The sequence below is a fragment of the Rissa tridactyla genome, chromosome 5, assembly GCF_028500815.1.
Source record: "Rissa tridactyla isolate bRisTri1 chromosome 5, bRisTri1.patW.cur.20221130, whole genome shotgun sequence".
NCBI classification, from domain to species: Eukaryota; Metazoa; Chordata; class Aves; order Charadriiformes; family Laridae; genus Rissa; species Rissa tridactyla.
Window position 1 is genome coordinate 5,182,458 of NC_071470.1, and position 19,860 is coordinate 5,202,317.

The 19,860-nt window shown below is 41.3% G+C and overlaps 1 protein-coding gene across 16 annotated transcripts in view; it reads left to right on the forward strand.

Moving 5' to 3' along the window:
- TENM3 (teneurin transmembrane protein 3) overlaps positions 1-19,860 on the forward strand; it is a 434,875-nt gene that overhangs the window by 333,070 nt on the left and 81,945 nt on the right. For 15 of the 16 annotated variants that reach the window (XM_054202752.1, XM_054202736.1, XM_054202738.1 and 12 more), the window contains 6 exons: positions 5,349-5,563; positions 12,374-12,584; positions 13,090-13,191; positions 13,345-13,539; positions 14,664-14,864; positions 17,837-18,022. In XM_054202752.1, the coding sequence (XP_054058727.1) occupies positions 5,349-5,563; positions 12,374-12,584; positions 13,090-13,191; positions 13,345-13,539; positions 14,664-14,864; positions 17,837-18,022 (1,110 nt within the window). The remainder of the gene's footprint in view (positions 1-5,348; positions 5,564-12,373; positions 12,585-13,089; positions 13,192-13,344; positions 13,540-14,663; positions 14,865-17,836; positions 18,023-19,860) is intronic. The other variant, XM_054202737.1, reaches the window with a different exon arrangement.

Here is a 19,860-nt window from a genome sequence, read left to right on the forward strand (position 1 = left end):
TCCAGTAGGACTTTTTCTTTTTTTGTTTCCTTTACCCTACCGCCTTTTTCTTGCACTTAGATATTCGTTATCTCTTTCTGTGTTCTTAATTGTTTTGAATGAACAGCAAAAAGCTACTGTACGGTTAATGACTATTGATGCTGCGGTGACAGCTCATCCTCCCACTGTCTTCTGCCCTCAGTAGCCAATACACTCTCTTTTATAAAACATAGGTATATTATATATATAGTAATATATATAAAATAATTATATATATAACATTTTATAGATTGTTCTTTTTCCCTTGGTCATTTTTAATTTTTTTTACAAATTGAAACCCGTTCTACATTGCCTGAAAAATAAACGCGTCTCTCAAATGCTATTTTTTTCTTCCTTGTGTCCCTAACCTACTATAAAAGAGACCAGGGTTAATTCCATCCACTGGTAAAATGCTGTCCTCTGCAGAATATGGGAAGTGCTCATTTATCAGCGTCCATCAATACTAAACAACAGACAGACCAGGGAATACACATTTTAAACCACAAAAGGAAAGTTAAGGGGAAGTTAAGTGGAAGTTAAGCAGGTGTGATGACTGAATGTGAAATTTAAGGAGAGGGGCCCTCTGCTATCTTGTTACAGAAAGATGGAAGGAAGAATCATTAAATCCTTGATTTGGGTACTTCCATGGGTGAAGAGCTTTCAGTACAGCCCCGCTTTACCCCCCCCCGCCCCCCCGGTGATATCCTGATACTCTGATTTAGGTGGGAGAAATTCCCAGTGTTGTATGGGCCAGGCATTTTCCTTGGCTCTCTCGTCTAAATTTTGGCTAATCCTGGGGCTGCTTTGGTCAGAAAATCATAGCCTGCTCTGACCAAGATCCCGGGCATTCGTTTGCCAGTCAGACGTACAGGTGCTGCGCGTGATGGATTAGCAAAGCTTAAACTGGAAAATGCATCCGTATGACCTCTGCCGAAAATTCAGCTGTGGCTTACCTAGAAATAGCTAGTCATCAATCGACAGTAAAAGCACGTTAAATCACCCTTAAATGCAAATCATCTGTTAAGTGAAGCTTGAATCTCTGACCAAGCCTTTTCCAAAGTTTTTGTTTGTTTCTTTCTTTTGCGTTGTTTTTTCCCCCCCCCCCCTCCCAGTGCTTGTCTCTGTATGAACAGCAAACTGCCAGCAACGTGGCACCCCCTTGTCTCGACAGGCGTCATTCAGGGCTGCATCAGGCGCCGTAAGAAAGTGTGTCTTCTAGGGATATGGGGAATTTTATAGGGCATTTCAGTTGAGGTTCTCCAAAGTAATTTGTAAGCCATGCTTAATGAAATACAAACGTTTCTTGAGGTGCGTCAGCGCTTCAGCTGTTTTTATAACTAGGCGATAGAAAAGAAAGGTGAGAAAACACAACTTGTTTCACCACTGTGTTCTAGCTGTTGGACACCTCTCACGTGTCGCTGGCTTTATTTTAGGTCATATAAAATCTATGGGGAACTGAGAAATGCCTTACAATCATTTATGCTTAATTGCAGATTTTTAAGAAATGCAAGAGAGGAAAAAAGTGAATGGGAAAAGGCTTTTCTTTTGGCTTACTTAAATGCATTTTTTGAGATTATACTCGTTAAAATACATTATACGTGCTTTAAATGATATGTATTGAGCTTTTTTTGAGTTGTTTACAGTATCTCATGCTAATTAAAGGTATAGTAACTTCTTAATTAGATGTTATGTTGGGTTTTTCTTCTAGAAAGGTATGTTTTTTAATGAAGGTTTTGATTTCATTTCTTGAAATGGTTGTTGCAGAAGGATGTGTAGCAGGTGTCTCCCAGAAGCAGATCCGAATCCAAGGTTATGCAATGGAATGGGAGAACATGCTATTGACGCTCTGTAAATCCAGCCTTGCAACCTAATATTCTAATTAGCACTGCTTTTGAAGGATGGAAAATGATATTATACAGCAATTCTTGTTGAGCGTTTTTGTGGTTTGGTTGTGCATTCATTTTTATTCTGTGTTACAGATACTCGGTTATTCACAGCGTATCTTGTGTTTTAATCTATAGAACGTTTGCAAAGAAGCAGAGGGCGTTCGGCTTCATGTGATATTTGTGAATTCTTGTATAATAATTAAATGTTGTTTATTTCTTTAAATATTTGTTTAGCTCAGGATTTTGTCCGCCCTAACGTCAGACAGTTGAAATACCATTTACAAATAATAAATATAACGCATATTTTACCTGTTAATTAGCCATAACGCATTGGATTAACGGTATCATAAATGCATCATATGAGGATTGGATATATTAGTGATATGGCAAATTAATGTATTTTGTAAATTAAATAATAGTGTATCTAGCAATATAGGTACAAATAATGACATAAGTATTATTTACCTATAAATATTTATGTATATTTGTATTACTGTCTTTTTGGGAGGATCTGTGAAAGAAAAATTGTTGGGGGTAGAGAAGAGAGAATATATTCAGGTGACGGGGCATTTTGAAATTTGGTTTCATAGTTGGACTGGTATGTCACGCTGGAGTTCAGGGAATGAACGTGACATTTCATATTTTGATTTAAAGCTGTGTATAAGAACAGTTACTGTTTAGAATGTGAAAAGAAAATGATGACGCTACGAAGATTTTTCTTATGCCCATTGAGATACAAGAAGGAACAAAGAATAATTAAGACCCTGTTCTTAGGAGGGCAAATGACTAGTGGTGATTTGGAGAGAGGTGGTGTGGGGTTACTGGGACAGGTGGCTACAGGGTAAAGCTACCTCTTTTTTGGTGAGGAAAATGGGAGTCTGTAGGATCATTATCTTCTAAGGATAAGTGTTAAAGCCCAGAGACAGATATTCCTGGGAAGTTGGTCAAAATGTTTGATAAAATGCATCTGCTTAAGCTATCTAGTTCATCCTTTCAGTAGTAAGAGATAATTAGGTTTAATTTCAAACGTAGAAATAGGGGAAGCTGCAGATCAATACTGCAAACAAGTGTTTACTGTTTAGTGATTACCCGTCATCAGCATGTGAATTTATACAACACAACGCACTTAAATTTGAAGGAAGTGGCAAGAAACAAATGCTTAAACGAACCTAGATAGTGACTGCAGATCCGTCTTCTAGAATTACATACGAATGTTGTGAAAGGTGAAATCCAAAGTTAGAAAAGCATCGGACTCATCCTGAAAAGCATAAAAAAACCAAAAGGTTTCTCCAAGCTCAGACACTTCACTGTCTCTTCTCAGCAGAAGACTGATCAATATGAGGATCCTGTAAGTGAGACGTTTCCAGGGACTGCAGCACCATTGTGGCACTGCTGTTAAGAAAAGCCCCCGCTCAAGGCCACTCTGCCTGTTTAATTCCGCAGCGGTTGTTGTTCCTCTCAGATGCACAAAAAGTGGCGAGGATCAATCTGTGACCTCACCTGGCATTTCAGTTTTTAATCTATTTTTTTTAAAGCCTAAATGTTTGCAAAAAGGTTGTGTCAGTTTGTTCCATCAAATGATGAATAATGTAGAATTTGAACGTAAAAGACAGGGCAGCAACAGAGCGTTGTCAGTTCTTCAGAACACTTGTACGCAAACAAGTCAGCATCACTTGAACATGCTTATCACATTCTGATGGGTTTAGTTCAATCTTTGTAATAAACTAGCTGCTGAAAAACAGAGTATAAATTGGTAAAAACACAGCGAGCTGTTAAGATTGTAACTACAGTTCCATTTTTCTTTATATTGCTCCACTCAAGGCTCAGTTTGATTGTGCCAGCAGCTTAAATGTGGCATTGCTTGCTTACTCCGGAGTTGCCACGTGTTGGTAAGCAAGGTCTCACACGCATTTTTGCACCTTAATCTGGATTTGACAGCGCTGATTCCATCAGATCAAAGTAGGCTTGACCCTGGCACCAGCTTCCAAGACTGCCCGTGGCCAGCCACACGGCATGGAGTTAGTGCCTGAACATGAGATCTGAGTCTTTGCCCTCAAAAAGACTTGACACAAATTCATCGAAAACATCCCGCATTTTAAATCTGGGTGGTGACGGTTTGAGCGCACCACTTCTTCGGTGCATCAGTCATAGTAGTTCTGCTTCCTACGAATCTGGCAGGTAGAAGACACCACCACAACTCAACCACGATGTGTTTGCCGATGAGCTTTGAGAAGGGTCAGTGATCTTTGCCGGGTTTAGCGCGTGCCTGTGCCCCAGTGGGCAACGTGGAGGTCTCAGAGCTGTCCCAGACCTACGCTGTCCATGGCGTCCAGCCCAGGGCCTCGCGGCATCATCACCTTGGGCTGGAGCAGTTTTACCCCTTCACTTATTTGATGGTGCTTCACCAGGACACCACAGAGCCTTGAGGATCAGATGATACTGTTCTGTACTCGAGCCGTGCTGTAGATCCAGGCTCTGCTGCCTGCACTTACCCACTTGAAGAAAAAGTTTATTGGGTGTATCTAAAGTTGACGACTTCATTTTCTTCTTTTTTAAAGCCACAACCACTAGTCCAGTTTTTCCGTGTTAGCATTTGACAACACGTTTCTTTTGCACGTTAGCGTCTTCTTTGCTTCTTCGGGGCATTTCCAAGCCATCATCACTGGCCTCCTAAGGCTGATAGTTGCACAAACGCTTTATAGAGGAAAATCATTCATGCCCTTCGGTTCTTATTCCTAGTAATGGGCCTGCAGGATAAATGCATATTCATGATATAGAAAAGAGTGAAAGTACCAGACTTTGACATGCTGGTGTACGTTTATTCAGGAGACAGCGTGGACGAGGAGGTGATACCAAGCTTGGGGCTGAGGCTGGGGAGCGCAGAGGGTGTAGGCATTATGGGGGGCAAAGGCACAAGGACAGAGGCACTATGGAGCAGGAAACATTGCCTTTTTTGGGGAACACAAAAACAAAATATAGGAAACGGGAACTGTAGACATTGTTAGTATTGTAGAAATGCTCTGATATTTAATGTAGAAAAGACTGTATATGAGTTCTCTTGACTGCTTATGTTTATATATCTATTATTATTAAAATCTGTATGCTACATTTCCTTTTACCCTAAATTTTTTAGTGTGAGACTTTATGCCGGAAACCCCTGTTAAAATACTTGGGGAAAACATGAATAGTTTAATGTAGATCCTAAAACAGTTTCCGTAACGCTGGTGCTCAGGGAAGTTACAGTATTTTTACTTGGTAGGTATATGTGGTATCTTTGCCTGTTTATTTCCAAATCAGCGAATTCCCTGGGATCTTACATTCAGAAAGACTGTCAGGTTACATTTTATCTGAGGTGACTCTAAATATTTGATGGTTTATATGAAAGATGATTGAAAGCAAGAAAGGAATACTAATCTTTGATCTCTTATTATTCTAATCCGGCAGGAAAATTAGGGGGATTTGCACAAGAAAACAACACTATAGATTCTGGAGAACTTGACATAGGCCGAAGAGCGATACAAGAAGTTCCCCCTGGGATTTTTTGGAGATCACAACTCTTCATTGATCAACCACAGTTTCTAAAATTCAATATATCCCTTCAGAAAGATGCATTGATTGGAGTATATGGCCGAAAAGGCTTACCACCTTCACACACTCAGGTGAGAACTGCTTGCGTTAAAAGCACGACACGTTATTGAAAACTGTGAGCTTGTATCTTTTGTAACTTTGTTCTTTCTCATCATTACACCCTTTTTCATTTCGATCATTTTTATTTTTTCTTTTTATACTTTATTGATCTCATGCGATGTCCAAAACATTTATAATACTGTAAGTGGTGGGATCTAAAAAGCGGGGGGAGGAGGATTTCTTATTTATGAGCTGTTCTGAATGCCATGAGCCATGGTGATGCTTTAGATATGGATTTGTTTCATGCAGAATTTATAGGTCCTTTTTTTTTATTCTGTGGTGTATAGACATATCTTTAAAAACCTAAGCAAATTAATACAGCAGCTTGTGGCCACACACGTGGTCGAGAGTGCCTGGTGAAGACTGTATTTGCCAGATTTCCAAGCAAGAAGACAAATGTTTTCTAAAGAAGTTTCAGTTTGTTCTACAAGCAAGCGCTACAGTATTTACAGCTTGGCATCACACTAAATAAATATAAAAAAGAAAAAATACATTGTGTGTACAATATCTGATGTAAAAGGGGTTGTAAAAGGGTCAGTCTTCACTAGACATCTAGCGTCTTGAAACTTTGTTCTGAAGTGTCCCAGAGGCTTTACTCTGCTCCAGAAGTTTTCTAAAACTTTTTATTGCATATGGTCATGCCTTTGCCTAGTATCAAAGAAACACTTTTTATCCATAGTTATAGAAAAGTTAAAGTACAAAAGAATGAGTAGTCTTCTGGATTGGCAGGAAAAAGGGAGAACCATTGTCTGAGATGGTATTTTAGAATCAAGTGTATTCAGATTTTATTTTTAAGATTTAAGAACCTCCAAGTTTAGATTTCTTTCAGCTCAATATTTGTCCAAGTGCTGGCTCGGAACCATTGTTCCACCTGAAAAGGGAGTTGCGCTCATCCTCTTCTACCCCATTTAGAGAAGTAGGCAACGTCTTGCTGATTTTTATGGTTTTTAAGTGTATGGATTTGCCCTGGACACTATAGCAACCTAATGGTATAATTGGGATGAAACTTGACTATGCCTGATATGCAGTTGCAACAGCAAACCTGTAACTGCAAAATTCAAATATTTTATTTTAATTCCACATTTTTTTATTTTGATTTGCATGCTACTGCACTATTTAAATTTATTTTGCTTTTTTTTCCAGGCATAACTTTTAAAAGATGTAGGACATAGAAATATTGCTAATTATATCACCTATTTACAGTTGCAAACCACAGAGGAAGAATTAGGGTCAGCAAAGGAGTTTCATGCAGCTAAAATTACAGAATGTTACATTAGCTTTTTTTGTTGTTTAGTTTAGTTTCCATTAAACTATAAACAATTTTCTGAACACAGAAAATGCACTTATGTTTATTTAAAAATTTGATCTTCATAAAAATGATTAAATGGATTTTCTTCAGACCTTCCCGTATGAACACCCACCCTCAGGCTGACAACAAGCATGAGAGATTCTGGCTCAAAGAAAATTGATTCAGAAAGTTATCAGCCATTGGGAATAGGGCTTTGGAATACAAATGCCATCTCAATGATAACAATAATAACAGGAGATAGGGGAATATATATGTGGCAAGAATGAATAAAACTGAAGAAGCTGATCTGGACTGTGCATTTATATGAGAAGTTATGCAAGTAGATAGTTCTATGAAAAATGATCCTTCCTTGATTCCTTATCCCGGCAAAAGATTGAAACAGGGGTGCCCTTTATCCAAAAACTCGGGAAAAGGAGATAACTAAATCTGTTTCCCATCATCTGTGTTACACATACTCCTTTCCCTTTGGATTCCTACTGCCCAAGTCCTTTTTTGTGTTTAAATATGATACAACAGAAAGTACAATATGCGGGTCCTGCTACTATATCTTCTGTAGTTCCTGTGACATCTTGGATATATTGTTCCCAGGTCAAGCTCTCTTGTCCTATTTTTGCCTGGTATATAATTAGAGTATTTTTTACAAACCATTTGACTGACGCTTGATACCTTGAAAAATTCGGTGTGCTTATTTATCGATGCCCTGGTGAACTTCTGGGGCTGATGAAGATTCCCAAGGGCGCGGGGTTATCAGAATGTTTAGATGGCCTTGAAGCCAGTGATGTCTGGTTTAGGTGCCTGAGATAAAGCGTGTGTGCAATCTCCTAAAAATGCACTTCCAGTGAGCCGTTGGGGGGGGTTTTGTGTGACTGTGCTCCTGCACGTGAGGAAAAAAAATGGCGTAAAATATTCCTCAACAGTTTAGGCCTTTCTGCCACAAAGTCCTAATCACAGGACTTTGATGAAGACACACCTCATACTGGTAAAATATGTGTTTTACCAAAGTACTTTATGTAAACAAAATAAGGTATCGAGGCAAAAGGATGTTTAATGAAATGATGGTACCGTGAGGGGTTTGCAAGCATAAATCTATTTATTGTTTTCTTATTGCCCCTAACCCTTATGGCTTGTACTGACAGAAGTTCTTACCTGCAGGCAGGGAGAGCTGGCAGGGGCAGGACAGGAGCTGCTCCTGGGCTTCCCTGCATCCCTCCGTCGGACAAGGCGCCTTATCGTATAGCTCCACATGTCCCAAGAGTGTATCAGAAAAACACACGGATGTCCACGCGGGGTCTGATCAAAGCCCATCCAGCCCAGCGTTCTGTCTGTGATGGTGGCCATTAGCAGATACATAGAGATTAATAGAGCAGCACGACAGATTTGTAGTGCTTCTTCCTGGCCTCCAGTGTTTTAAGGCCGAAGGACTTCCTGAGTCAAAGGTGCCGTCTTTATATTTTACAACATTTGATAGATTCTTTTTTCCTGTGAATTTGCCTGGTCACCTTTGAACTTACGGAGGCTTTTAGCATCCGTGACATTTGCAGCAAGGAGTTTCACGGCTTTGACTATACATCTCACGCTATGCTCCTCGGCGTGTTTTGAGGCCGCCTCCTGGTAGTTTTCATTTGACACCCTGTTGGTAGTATTTTGGAAGAGGTAGCAGAGAGTTTCTCACCGATTTTTTGTCTCCATGCCACCCTTGATTTATAGATCTCTCATGTCCTCAATGAGTTGTATTTTTTCTGGTCTGTTTTGTCATTCTTTGCGTGGAAGTGGCTTCAGTCCTTTGGTCACCATTGTCCTTTTCTGAATGTTCTCCAGATCTACTGCAGCCTTTTTGAGATGGGGAGGCCAGAACAGCACAGAACGTAGCAGATGTTTAACTACAAGGGTTTCATACAATGCCTTAATGATGTCTGCTTTTTTTTTTTTTCAATCGTAGAACTGATATTTCCGTAGCTCTGTGTACCATAGCTCCAAAATCTCATCCCAGAATGATAAAAGTTGGCTGAGAGCCCATCCCTGGATGTGTAAAGCTAGGGTTGTTTCTTGAGGACTTTGCAAAGTAGGATCTCACCCATATATATCACTTCATGTCTGTCTCTCTTGAATGCTATCTGCCCTTATCTCCTAGTCACAGAGTGACAAGTGCTAATAACAAAATTTATGCAAATGAGCAACTGCTGCCTGTTTCTCAAACGTCAGTATTTGAATTTTCAGATCTTATGTTAAATAATAGAGAACCGATTACTACCTGCGCTCTGCCAGCATTTGTAAAGTGTCCTTACCAGCTCTCCCCCCGCCCCGATTTCTTTGCTCGTCCCGCGTGTGTCACCACACACCGCCATCTCCTTTAGCTCCCTCCTTACAGCTTGGCTGGTGCTGTGAACGTCTCCTTCTCCCCGCGTCACCTTTGGCTGTAATGCAAAACTTGCGTATTACATTTGCCACCTTGTTTCTCCACTTCTCTCCGGGACCTTTTCCCTGTTTATCCACCTCTTTTTTGTCTCCAGTTAAAACCAGACAGTGAGTAAGAGGAAACCGGGGTTTTCTTTCCATAGCTGTACAACCTGTCACGCCAATTATCCTTGCGCTGCGAGGAACATAATGAAAGTATGATAGAAATGAGCTTGGGAGAGATGTCGAGAACTCTTTTAGTTTACACCCTCGTCTTGGAACAGGATCAACCTAAACCATTCCTATCCGCTCCTTAGCATTTCATCAGAACATAATAACAGAATGCAGCAAATTTAACTCTCCTACTGTCCCGTAACCCAAAATAATAGGGATACGGTGTGCAGGAAATGGTTTGATATATTGTAATCGGGACAGAATTCTTGGTCGCGTCTTTGTATTCTCTTTAGGTACCGAAATGAGTCTCGAGCGCAGCCACTGTGTGCGTGTGTGTGTGTGTGTGTGTGTCACAGGCTGATGTGCGATGCATAGTTCTCTCTTTCTGAGGAATCATAAATAAATCAACCAGAAATAATTGACGGTGGCTGTCCATTCAAAACCCAATCAATGCGAGCCTGAAAGTCTTTGTGACACTTTCTAAAAATGTCAGTTCCATTGCAGCCAGAGAATCAATATGTTTATTTAAAGAGACTTTGAGAATAAAAAAAAAGGACTTTGGTTTAAAGCGAAACTGAATGGAATGGTAGGGAAAATCAGCGCATTTAGACTCAATATAAAGGTAATTAATTTATCCTCATAGGAGGAAAATAAAATTGGTATGTTTTTTGCTTATGAAGGTAGTTGTTTTTCCAGTCTGTCTCTGTTATCGTGTCCTAAATATAAAGAAAGAGCCTTTAAAAGGGTTAAGATCAATTATTGTTTTTTGCTGGGGGACAGAATGAACAGTAAATTCCCCTCTGTATGGCTTTTAAAATGTAGTCTAAAATGGTGTTCTGATAACAGCATATGTCCTTATTACATTACAAATACAAAATCATTAATTGTACCATGCTTGTCAGCCATTAGTGGTCAATCAAGTAGTGTAATCAGTTGTTCCTGTATCAAAAATACGGGTTTAATCTGAAATTGCCCTCCTACAAAAAATGATCCTCTGCAGTATACAAATTACAAGGTCGCTCCTAATGTCCATAAATTACTTGTTAGAACTCAGGACTCCCTGAGCTTTCTATTTTTTAAAATGTTAGTGGAAAAACACAACCAGAAAGAAGCGTTCTTGAGTCAGGTGGGAGGGAAAAAAAACAAACCACCAACTGAAATTGTTTTTCTCTCTCTCACAAAATCAGATAAATATTTAATTCTCTGACAAATGAGAATGTTGAATGGTTTTGAATAATTGGTGCTCTCCCCAAACGGTTGCAGTCGTTCTCGTGGGGTGCAGCACATAGGAAGTGACAGCGTACCGAGGTACCGGCTTCTGCACATCCTCGTCACGCTCTGTTCTGTTCTGCTGGTTCAGACAGAGCTGGAAAAGTGTCTCAGGTGTTGACAGAGGCACATTAACTCTGCATTTCTTTCCCATCCGGGCTCGTAGGAAGAGAATGCTGGTTATTGGGGAGGAACATTCTTACAATAGCCGTGAATTTTGGCCTGCAATTTCAAGAAGAGAACATAAGTGGTTAAACCCTTGTTGCGGGACAAAGGCTATCGTGTTTTCTTTTTCTGTTTCTGAAGGTCACAAGTCAGGGTGTGATTCTCCGGTCCCGGCAACCGATGTTATCCTAGCTCAGGTGAATCACTGGTCTCACAGGCTGGCCTTTACTTTAATAGCCCTGGATGTAATTCCATTTGAGAGATCTCTCCAACGTGTGGGGAGATTGAAGGTTTCTGCGTTACAGTTCATACAATAAACATGTGTCAGTAAAAGTGAAACTGTGAACAGACTCGGCAGGAAAAGCGGAGACTCTCCATCGCAAGCAGGAATGCTCTTTAATTTTCCTACCTGTTTAATGCTATATACACATAGATATTCACATGATAAACGTGCAGAAGACCTCTTTCAAGCCATGAGAGCAGACTCCCAGACAGTGTAAATCAGTGCAGGGCCCGGAGCAGAGTTAGCCCTCCAGGTGCTATTAGCCCTCGTTAAGATTAACGTGCATAAAACCTCGTGTTGGGAATTTGCTTGTTGTATCAGCTGAGATGCTGCTGCGTTTTTCCAAGCATCCCCCAATGGTTGTTAACAAAACAATATGTGTTCTCCATTGACCTGAGCTACCATATTTTTTGTCAGTTTGCCGTTTTCAACAGCTGCAATGGTTTATGTTTTCCATCTCCTCTCTTGGGCTTCTGTGACGGGAAGCAAAGCTCTTGCTCTCCTTCCTCCAGAACTCCGGAGTGGCCAAAAGGAGGACTGAACAGTTTAATTGCAGAATCACAGGACAGTTAGAGTTGGAAGGGACCTTAAAGATCATCTCGTTCCAACCCCCCTGCCCTGGGCAGGGACACCTCCCACCAGCCCAGGTTGCTCCAAGCCCCGTCCAGCCTGGCCTTGAACCCCTCCAGGGATGGGGCAGCCACAGCTTCTCTGGGCAACCTGGGCCAGGGGCTCACCACCCTCACAGGAATATTATTGTATATTATTGTTAATATCCAATAATATTCCAATAATATATCCAATAATATTGTTAGTGTTGGATATTATTATTAACCCATATGGGTTATTAACATACCTTGAAAGTTAGCTCTCACCTGGTGACAGTGGTGACTACAGACTCAATTCAACTGATGGTTTTTTCCCCCCCCCAATATATGTAGTAGGTTCATTGGCCACTTGTCACCAAAAAAGCCACTGTAATAAGCATGAGGACTAGTTGGTAAGTTTGTCTGGAGTCTTAGCAAGAGGCAAAGAAATAACCAAGCGTCGGTTTCACCTCCTGCTTCCCTGCTCCGGAAGGAAACTCTTGGTCAAAATACGAGCATATTGTCAGGATGTTGTGGGGAAGCTGGCGGTGCCATGGCTCATCCCATGACTTGCCAAGCTCCTCTCTGTTCCTCCCTGCAGTACGACTTTGTGGAGCTCCTGGATGGCAGCCGGCTGATCGCGAGGGAGCAACGCAACCTGCTGGAGTCGGAGCGAGCGGGGCGGCAGGCGAGGTCTGTCAGTCTCCACGAGGCAGGCTTTATCCAGTACTTGGATTCTGGCATCTGGCACCTGGCCTTTTATAACGATGGGAAAAATGCAGAGCAGGTGTCTTTTAATACCATAATTATAGGTAAGCGTAATCTTCAAAGCTCTTACAAAACTCTAGGCTCCTAGTCAGGGTTTTTGGGAATAGAGAGATAAGTTCTCGTAGTTAAATGCTCTGACTTTTTTTCACAGGTTTCCCATTCATAGTGTTTCTTTTGCTGCTCAGAATAAAATGCAGAATCTCTGTTTTAATTAGTTGGTCTAAGGCAGAACGAGTCTACCTTCTTGTAAAACAGCGCTTGAAAGGAGGACGCTATTTTGAAGTATTTGTTAAATGGCACGGGGCTGGATTTTAAGTATGGAGCTCATATGGTTTTACCATTGTAATTTGAGCCTTTTTGTTGGAATGTAGTGTCCTGAGATATTGTAGGCATCGGCAATAGAAAATCACAGCTATTCGTGCTCTTCAAACAAACCAAACGTAAACACTTCTCTGGGAGCAAGGGCGCGCTGTCAGTTAGTAGTGGTTCAGATGATAGGTACTTCATGCGGTGGGCGTCTGTGAATTATCCTCCTTTTTTTCCCTTTAGAGTCCGTGGTGGAATGCCCCCGAAATTGCCATGGTAACGGCGAATGTGTTTCTGGATCCTGCCATTGTTTTGCTGGGTTTCTGGGCCCCGATTGTTCCAGAGGTAAATCAACCCAATGCTTTTCTCCAGTCAGTCTAAGTGAGCGTAAAGACAAATACAGCGGGAGAGCAACCGGCATGTGACTTAGATGTTCTTCTTTATAAAGCTTTGGCGAAGAAGTTGATTTTATTTTGTCTGCCGTGTTTTCTTTCGCAGCAGCCTGCCCGGTGCTGTGCAGTGGCAATGGGCAGTACTCCAAAGGACGCTGCCTGTGCTACAGCGGCTGGAAGGGCACCGAGTGTGACGTGCCGACAACTCAGTGCATCGATCCCCAGTGCGGGGGCCGGGGCATCTGCATCATGGGCTCCTGTGCCTGCAATTCCGGATACAAAGGAGAAAACTGTGAAGAAGGTAAATGAGTAAATATTTACCCCGGCGCCTGCTGCTGTTGGTCAGGTTTCCAGCTGGCACATCCAGCTCTATCGATTCTGTTAGGTCTGGATCGTGCGCACTAATTGTGTTTCTTCAAAAATCATTTTAGAATGCTAAAAATAAAGTTTGGGAATCACTAGCATCACTGAATTCTACAGAATTATTACACTTTATTTATTCATAAGTAATCAGTGGAAAAATTCTTAATGATGAGTGATATCTTTTTGCTTGCCAGTATATTTTTATTTATTTTTTCTGGCTGGGGTCAGCTAAGAAGAAAGTACACAAAAAACAGATGTTGAGATACAGGAAGACTTACTGAATTTTCACTGTATAGAAGAAATCATTAATCTATTGCATTTGTTAGTGATCTTTTCCACCAACCACATTTTGGAAAGTGCTGATTCAAATGCATCAGAGTGAAAAACAATGCGTCATTTTTGTATTCCAGAGATGTGCATAATAATATTCGTTCTGGTGTGCTGCAAAATGCAGTTCATTTTCCATTCTATTTTTTTTAGGGAGTAAAAAGCGCCATTTTCTTCCTCAATCAAATTGATTTTATTGATCTCCACGTACAAAGTAATGCAATTAAGTCTCTGGAATTAAATTTTCAGACCATTGACCCTACAAGTGTAACATTTTATTGAGTCAAATTGCTAAATTAAATCTCGTCATCTAAAGCACATTAAAGTGAATTAAGACAGATAGACAGTATGCAACTCATTTATTTCTGAAACAAGTTGAGGGTCCTGTAGAGCTGCCAAAACTCAGTGGCGGAGGATCAGGTCAGTTGATAGCGGGTGCTGCAGGGAATCCAACACTTGTTACACTCTGATTAGGCAGAACAGAGATCAGTTGCCCGAGACCTGAAGCCGATCTTCTTGTAATTCAGAAAAATTAGCAAACCTTGAAAGGTTCTCCATTAACTCAGTGGGAGCCTGTGAGTGTCTTTATGACAGTTATGTGCACACATAAATTTCACGATACTGGAAAACGGTGTGGAAGCGAGGTGTTTTTACAAAGAAAATTGCATTTAGGGCTTGATTAATATTGTTAGGAACGACAAGAAGTTTAAGCTGACCTTTCCCGTCTCCCCGCAGCGGATTGCTTGGACCCCGCCTGCTCCAGCCACGGCGTGTGCATCCACGGCGAGTGCCACTGCAACCCGGGCTGGGGGGGCAACAACTGTGAAATCCTGAAGACGATGTGCCCCGACCAGTGCTCTGGCCACGGCACCTACCTCCAAGAGAGCGGTACCTGCACCTGCGACCCCAACTGGACAGGTCCAGATTGCTCCAACGGTAAGGGTTAAAAGCGCTCGCATGTTGTTAAGTGATGATGTCTCGAACAGCAGCATTTTAATAACATTATTCTGTTAGGACCTGACCTGCTGAGCTGATGGAAGTCTTTGAGTCGACTCCAGCATGAACTGTGAATTGATTCAAAGATTCAAAATAATTGATGACTTTGAAGTATTTGAAGATCAGTGTATTTGTTGGTATCTTTTTAGCTGCCTTCACCTGATAACTTCGGGTACTTCACATGCAAGTACAGAATGTTCTTTGTACAATGTATGGATCTAACTATCATCTTACCTAATACGTCTGTTTAGAAACTTAAAACTAGACTAGTGAGATTGGAGACAGTCCCATTTTAAAAGTCTCTCCAGCTAATTGGAGGTATTTTTCTTGAAAAACAGACAGCGTTCCAGTTTGAAGGCGAAGGGAATGCAAGCGTGAATCCTAAACAGCTTTCGAGGAAGGGCACAGGCTGCCAGGGTGGAAGGAGTTGGTAGGAGTGAAGAAGCAGAGGGATTTCTTGGAGTCTGAAACTGATCTTATTAAAACCATAGTCTGAGCTTAGAAACAACAGGAGAAAATGACTGGAGGTACTGACACAGGGAGCAGAATCTAAATATTTATAAAGTATGACAACAGCCTTTTGACAAATATGAGTTTTTAGAATCTCGTTTGGTAGCCACATACGAAAAGAGAAATCACGTCTAACTGTGAGACTTATATTTGTCTAAAACAGTTCATCTAACAACTCAGATGATTTTGTTAATGAAAACTGAACACATGGGCTAGCTGGGTTTATGCCAGCTTATGAATAAATGTAACTTTTTCAGGAGCAACCATCTTTTTAAAACAAATGTACTTCCTGACCAGGATCTGTGATACTCCGTCATGGCTTATGCATACGAGAGTGATAAGACAGAGTTCCAAACATTCATGAAAACGTGACAGAGAGAAGAAAATGTTGTCTTCTGTTAAATTTGTTTAGAAGGAAAAAAAACCTCCTCTGAACATCTCTAGCACTAAAAATGGCTATTTGTGAGAGACCCTTTCTAGTTCTTAGGCAAAACTTGGATCCTCTATTTCTTGACACGGTGTCCTCTACGCTGTTTTCAATGCTTCAGTTATGCTCCAGCTTTTACTTTTGTTTCAAGGAATGACTGGTCGTTAAAATACCATGAAATATTTCTGATCTTCTCAAATATTTCAAAAGTGTCAGACTCACACAAGAGCTTGGCGAAAATACGCACGGATTATTTGCTGAGGTTGTGCGAAATGACCTTCAGACTGGTACACTAAAAAAGTAAATCTTACCCATAAACATTTTGTTAAGCTGCTAGAAGAAAAAAAGAATGAGTTATTTCCATCAGAGGGGTTTATAGGTTTGAAATCAGCAGAGCTTTCCTCTATCTTCATCAGCAGTTTGTCCGTTAATTAGCCCTTCAATTCCACTTCAATTAAATTAGCTCTAATTAATAAGTTCATTACAAAGATTGACGCACCTTGCTCAGAGCTAGTGTGCTAAAAGCTGATAAACACCTTCACCCTAATGAAAAATTGATTAGATTGAAGAGAAATAAACCTTTCTTTCTTGGAGCTGCGTTGATGTTTTGTGACTCTAAAGTTAATCAAACCATCTTGCATCTCTTAATCAAAAATTTAGTTCAAAGTAGGTATAAAATGTTGTATAGGAAAAAAAAAAAAAAAAAGGGAGAGGGAGGAAATTACAGCTGTCTTTCTCCATAAAGGTTTTGGACTGTTTCTCATGGGAAATGTCGCAGCTCCTTGAGCCGGTGTTTCGTGTTCCCCGGCACAGTGAGACAGACTCTATGGGGGAAGAAAAACACTGTGGAGTGGGAACTCAACACTTGCGCTGAATACTTCTGCCTTTTACTGTTGGAAATAATTTCAGGCTTTTATTACTAAACTGTTTCTTGTCGTTTACAAGAAAACAAAAAACTAAATATATTACTTCTGTGAAGCGGTACGTGGTGGCAGCCAGCTGTATGGCAGGGAGCTAAGGAAGTCCCTCAGGCTGCATTGTACATCCTCTTGTTTTTCTGTTGTCTGCTTAGCAGAAGTAAAGTTTGCTGGAGTCAGACTAAATGAAGCAAAACTGTAAATGCAAAATCTGGCAGTCTAAATTATCATCTTGTATTAGCTGAGACTTAACATGCGTTGTTTGGCCTCTGACTACCTTTGGCTCTTAATGTGTTTTTCAATTATTCTATCAGTTACAAGTTCCTGTTACTATATGTAAATGACAAGTTAAATTGCTGTATGTTGATTTTTTTTTTAACAATCTATTATTTAAACCAGACTGTTCATAGCTGTCACTGATACAAATTTACTGAAAGTAAAAGAGAATCATCTTTTAAATTTAACAGATGTGTCAGTATGTCAGCGGAGTACTAATTTGTCTCGCTAAGGCTGATTCTTTATAATGAAAAAATGTGTCAGAAATGGCACGTTTTTACTTTGAAAGAAAACAGGGAGCAGGGTAGGGAGGGGAAACCTTGTTAAAATGAACTTTCATTAATATTAGACTTTCACTCGCAACATTCACCTTCAAACAGTGACCTCGGTGTATGGTACGTTTAGTCACTGGGAGTACACTGGAAGTTCTAGTGGGTTTAAGTGCCGTATAATCTAAGGTACAAAAGGTTACTCTTAAGACACATGTGATCACAAAAAATATGACTGAAAATTAATCAGCACTAACAGAAGAGCTGTGGACACTTAAGCTCCGCCGGGTCTGCTGGATAACTGAGCATCAGCACAGAGATAAAACTCTGTTGGGTCCCACCTGAAAATGCCCGTCGCAGTAAATTCCTTTGATTTAATTTTCAAACGTTTTGCCTTTCTTATTCTTCATGTGTTGAATTAAAATGTAGTGCGGCTGATTAATGCATACCCTCTCTCTCCCGTGTGCAATCTCTTCCTCCTTTTCTTCCCCCCACCCCGCCTCTTTCATGCAGAAATCTGTTCGGTGGACTGCGGCCCGCACGGGGTGTGCATGGGGGGCACGTGTCGCTGCGAGGAAGGCTGGACGGGCGCCGCCTGCAACCAGAGAGCCTGCCATCCCCGCTGCGCCGAGCACGGCACCTGTAAAGACGGGAAATGCGAATGCAGCCAGGGCTGGAACGGCGAGCACTGTACCATTGGTAGGCCGGCTACGCTTTACCCTCTCTTCACTGCCCAAATTTCAAACAGCCGGCCCTGCTGGCCGCGGCTGAATAAGGAGTGTATGGCTTTGAAGCTTGTTTCTTCAAACAGAATATTTGCACGTGTCAGTCTGTGGAAAGGAGTTGATATTTTAAGAAAGGAAATGGTTATACGATGGCCCAGCAGTTCTTCGTACCTCGTTTGCCATGAAAAGCAGGTGGAAGAATTTCCTTTTCAGTCTTTTCCCTTTGACTGCCTGTTGCTGAGGGGGAGGTTACTTTTATTTTGAACTGTAAATATATTATTTGCTTTGTGCATTTTCTATTTTTATGTGATAGCTTTACGTCTTTCGGAAACGAAGATTCCGATTGTTTTTCTTCTATGGAGATGCTCTAAAAGGTGGCTTGCCTGCACAAAAATGTCACTTCCACCTTGTAATAAATGCGATCTAGCTGCCCAAAATTACCTTCTTGTCAACATCACGCTCTATTTTAGAATTACATCAAATTTCTTCCATGTAAATAATGTAACAGCAGTTTAACACAGCTGATTGAGAAGAAGCCATCCTTATTACTGCTCCTGTGTTTCTGTAATCAAGTTAGTTCTAGTGCCTGGAAAGCTTTGGAAATTGCTGTGCCTTTATCAACGGAGCTTTTCTTACTCAGTTATGTACAGTTCGTGCGTCCCACGTACAGCGGGACGTCCCTCTCCGCTGCACAGGTCTTGAAGGTGAGCTAGCCTGAGAAATTATATATGTAAATAAGGGGACGTAGAAAAAGCAGAGGAAGAGCTGCCAAAAAGTTTTTTCGTTTTTATTTTGATTTTGTATAGCTGTAGTGCTGAGAAATTCCCTCCCACACTACTCCCTCTCCGTGCAAGACACTGCAGGTCCGTAACGGAGGAGGAGGATGTGCTGCTAACAATTTGTGCCTGGGCGTAAGCGCACAGCCAAACTGTTGTGTGACAACAGGTAGGAAGCAGAGACAAAGGAGCTGGCGACGGTCTGATTGTAAGAGACAACTGGCTTGTACTTGAATGTGTGGTGAGCGTGGCACAGAGCTCAGCAAAGGCTGTCACGGGAGTCACAGAGTGCCTCCGCAGGTATTTATGGGGCACATCTCCCAGGTGTGAGAAGCTGAGCACTTAGAGGCGGGTTGAACAGACAACGAAAGAGGTAACCGCAGGTCAGCCGAAGGCAAGAGTTAACTCTGAGTGATGGAGAAACCACCGATAAACTGAATAGTCCAAAAAATTTCCAATAAGGAAAAAACTCATAGTTTTATGTTTGAAGAGATGGAGGAGAGTCAGCTAAAAGAGGTGACGTAGCCAAAGCAACAGGATACGACAGTAAGTCTAACTGCGGTAGAGCTGATGGATGGGAATATAGCATGATTTGCTTTTGCCATAAGCTAAAAAGACTGGAGGATTTTACCTTTTGTGGATGTTCTGTAACTCTGAATGTGTTAGCACGGCTAAACCATCGCTGGAGCGTGAGTATCTAGGAAGAAGGAACGTCCCAAGCTGGGTTCCTGGGTAGTTTATTCCCCTGGCTGCGCTTGGCCATTGTGGGAGACAGCAGCGTGAGCTCCGAGGGCAGGGAAAATGAGGGGCTGTTTCGGCTCTATTAACTGATACCCACATCACTGCAGCAGGAAAACCAGGCAAGATTCTATTTTGTAGGAGGGATTCAGGTGTGAAGTAGGAGGATTGATTTGTGAGTTATTTTTTACAGAAATGACAATCGATTTTTTTGTTGTTGTTTGCTAATGAGATTGCTCAGACATATGAGAGATGGGGAATCTGCAGAATCCCGGGGAGAATCGGTAGGGTTAACATT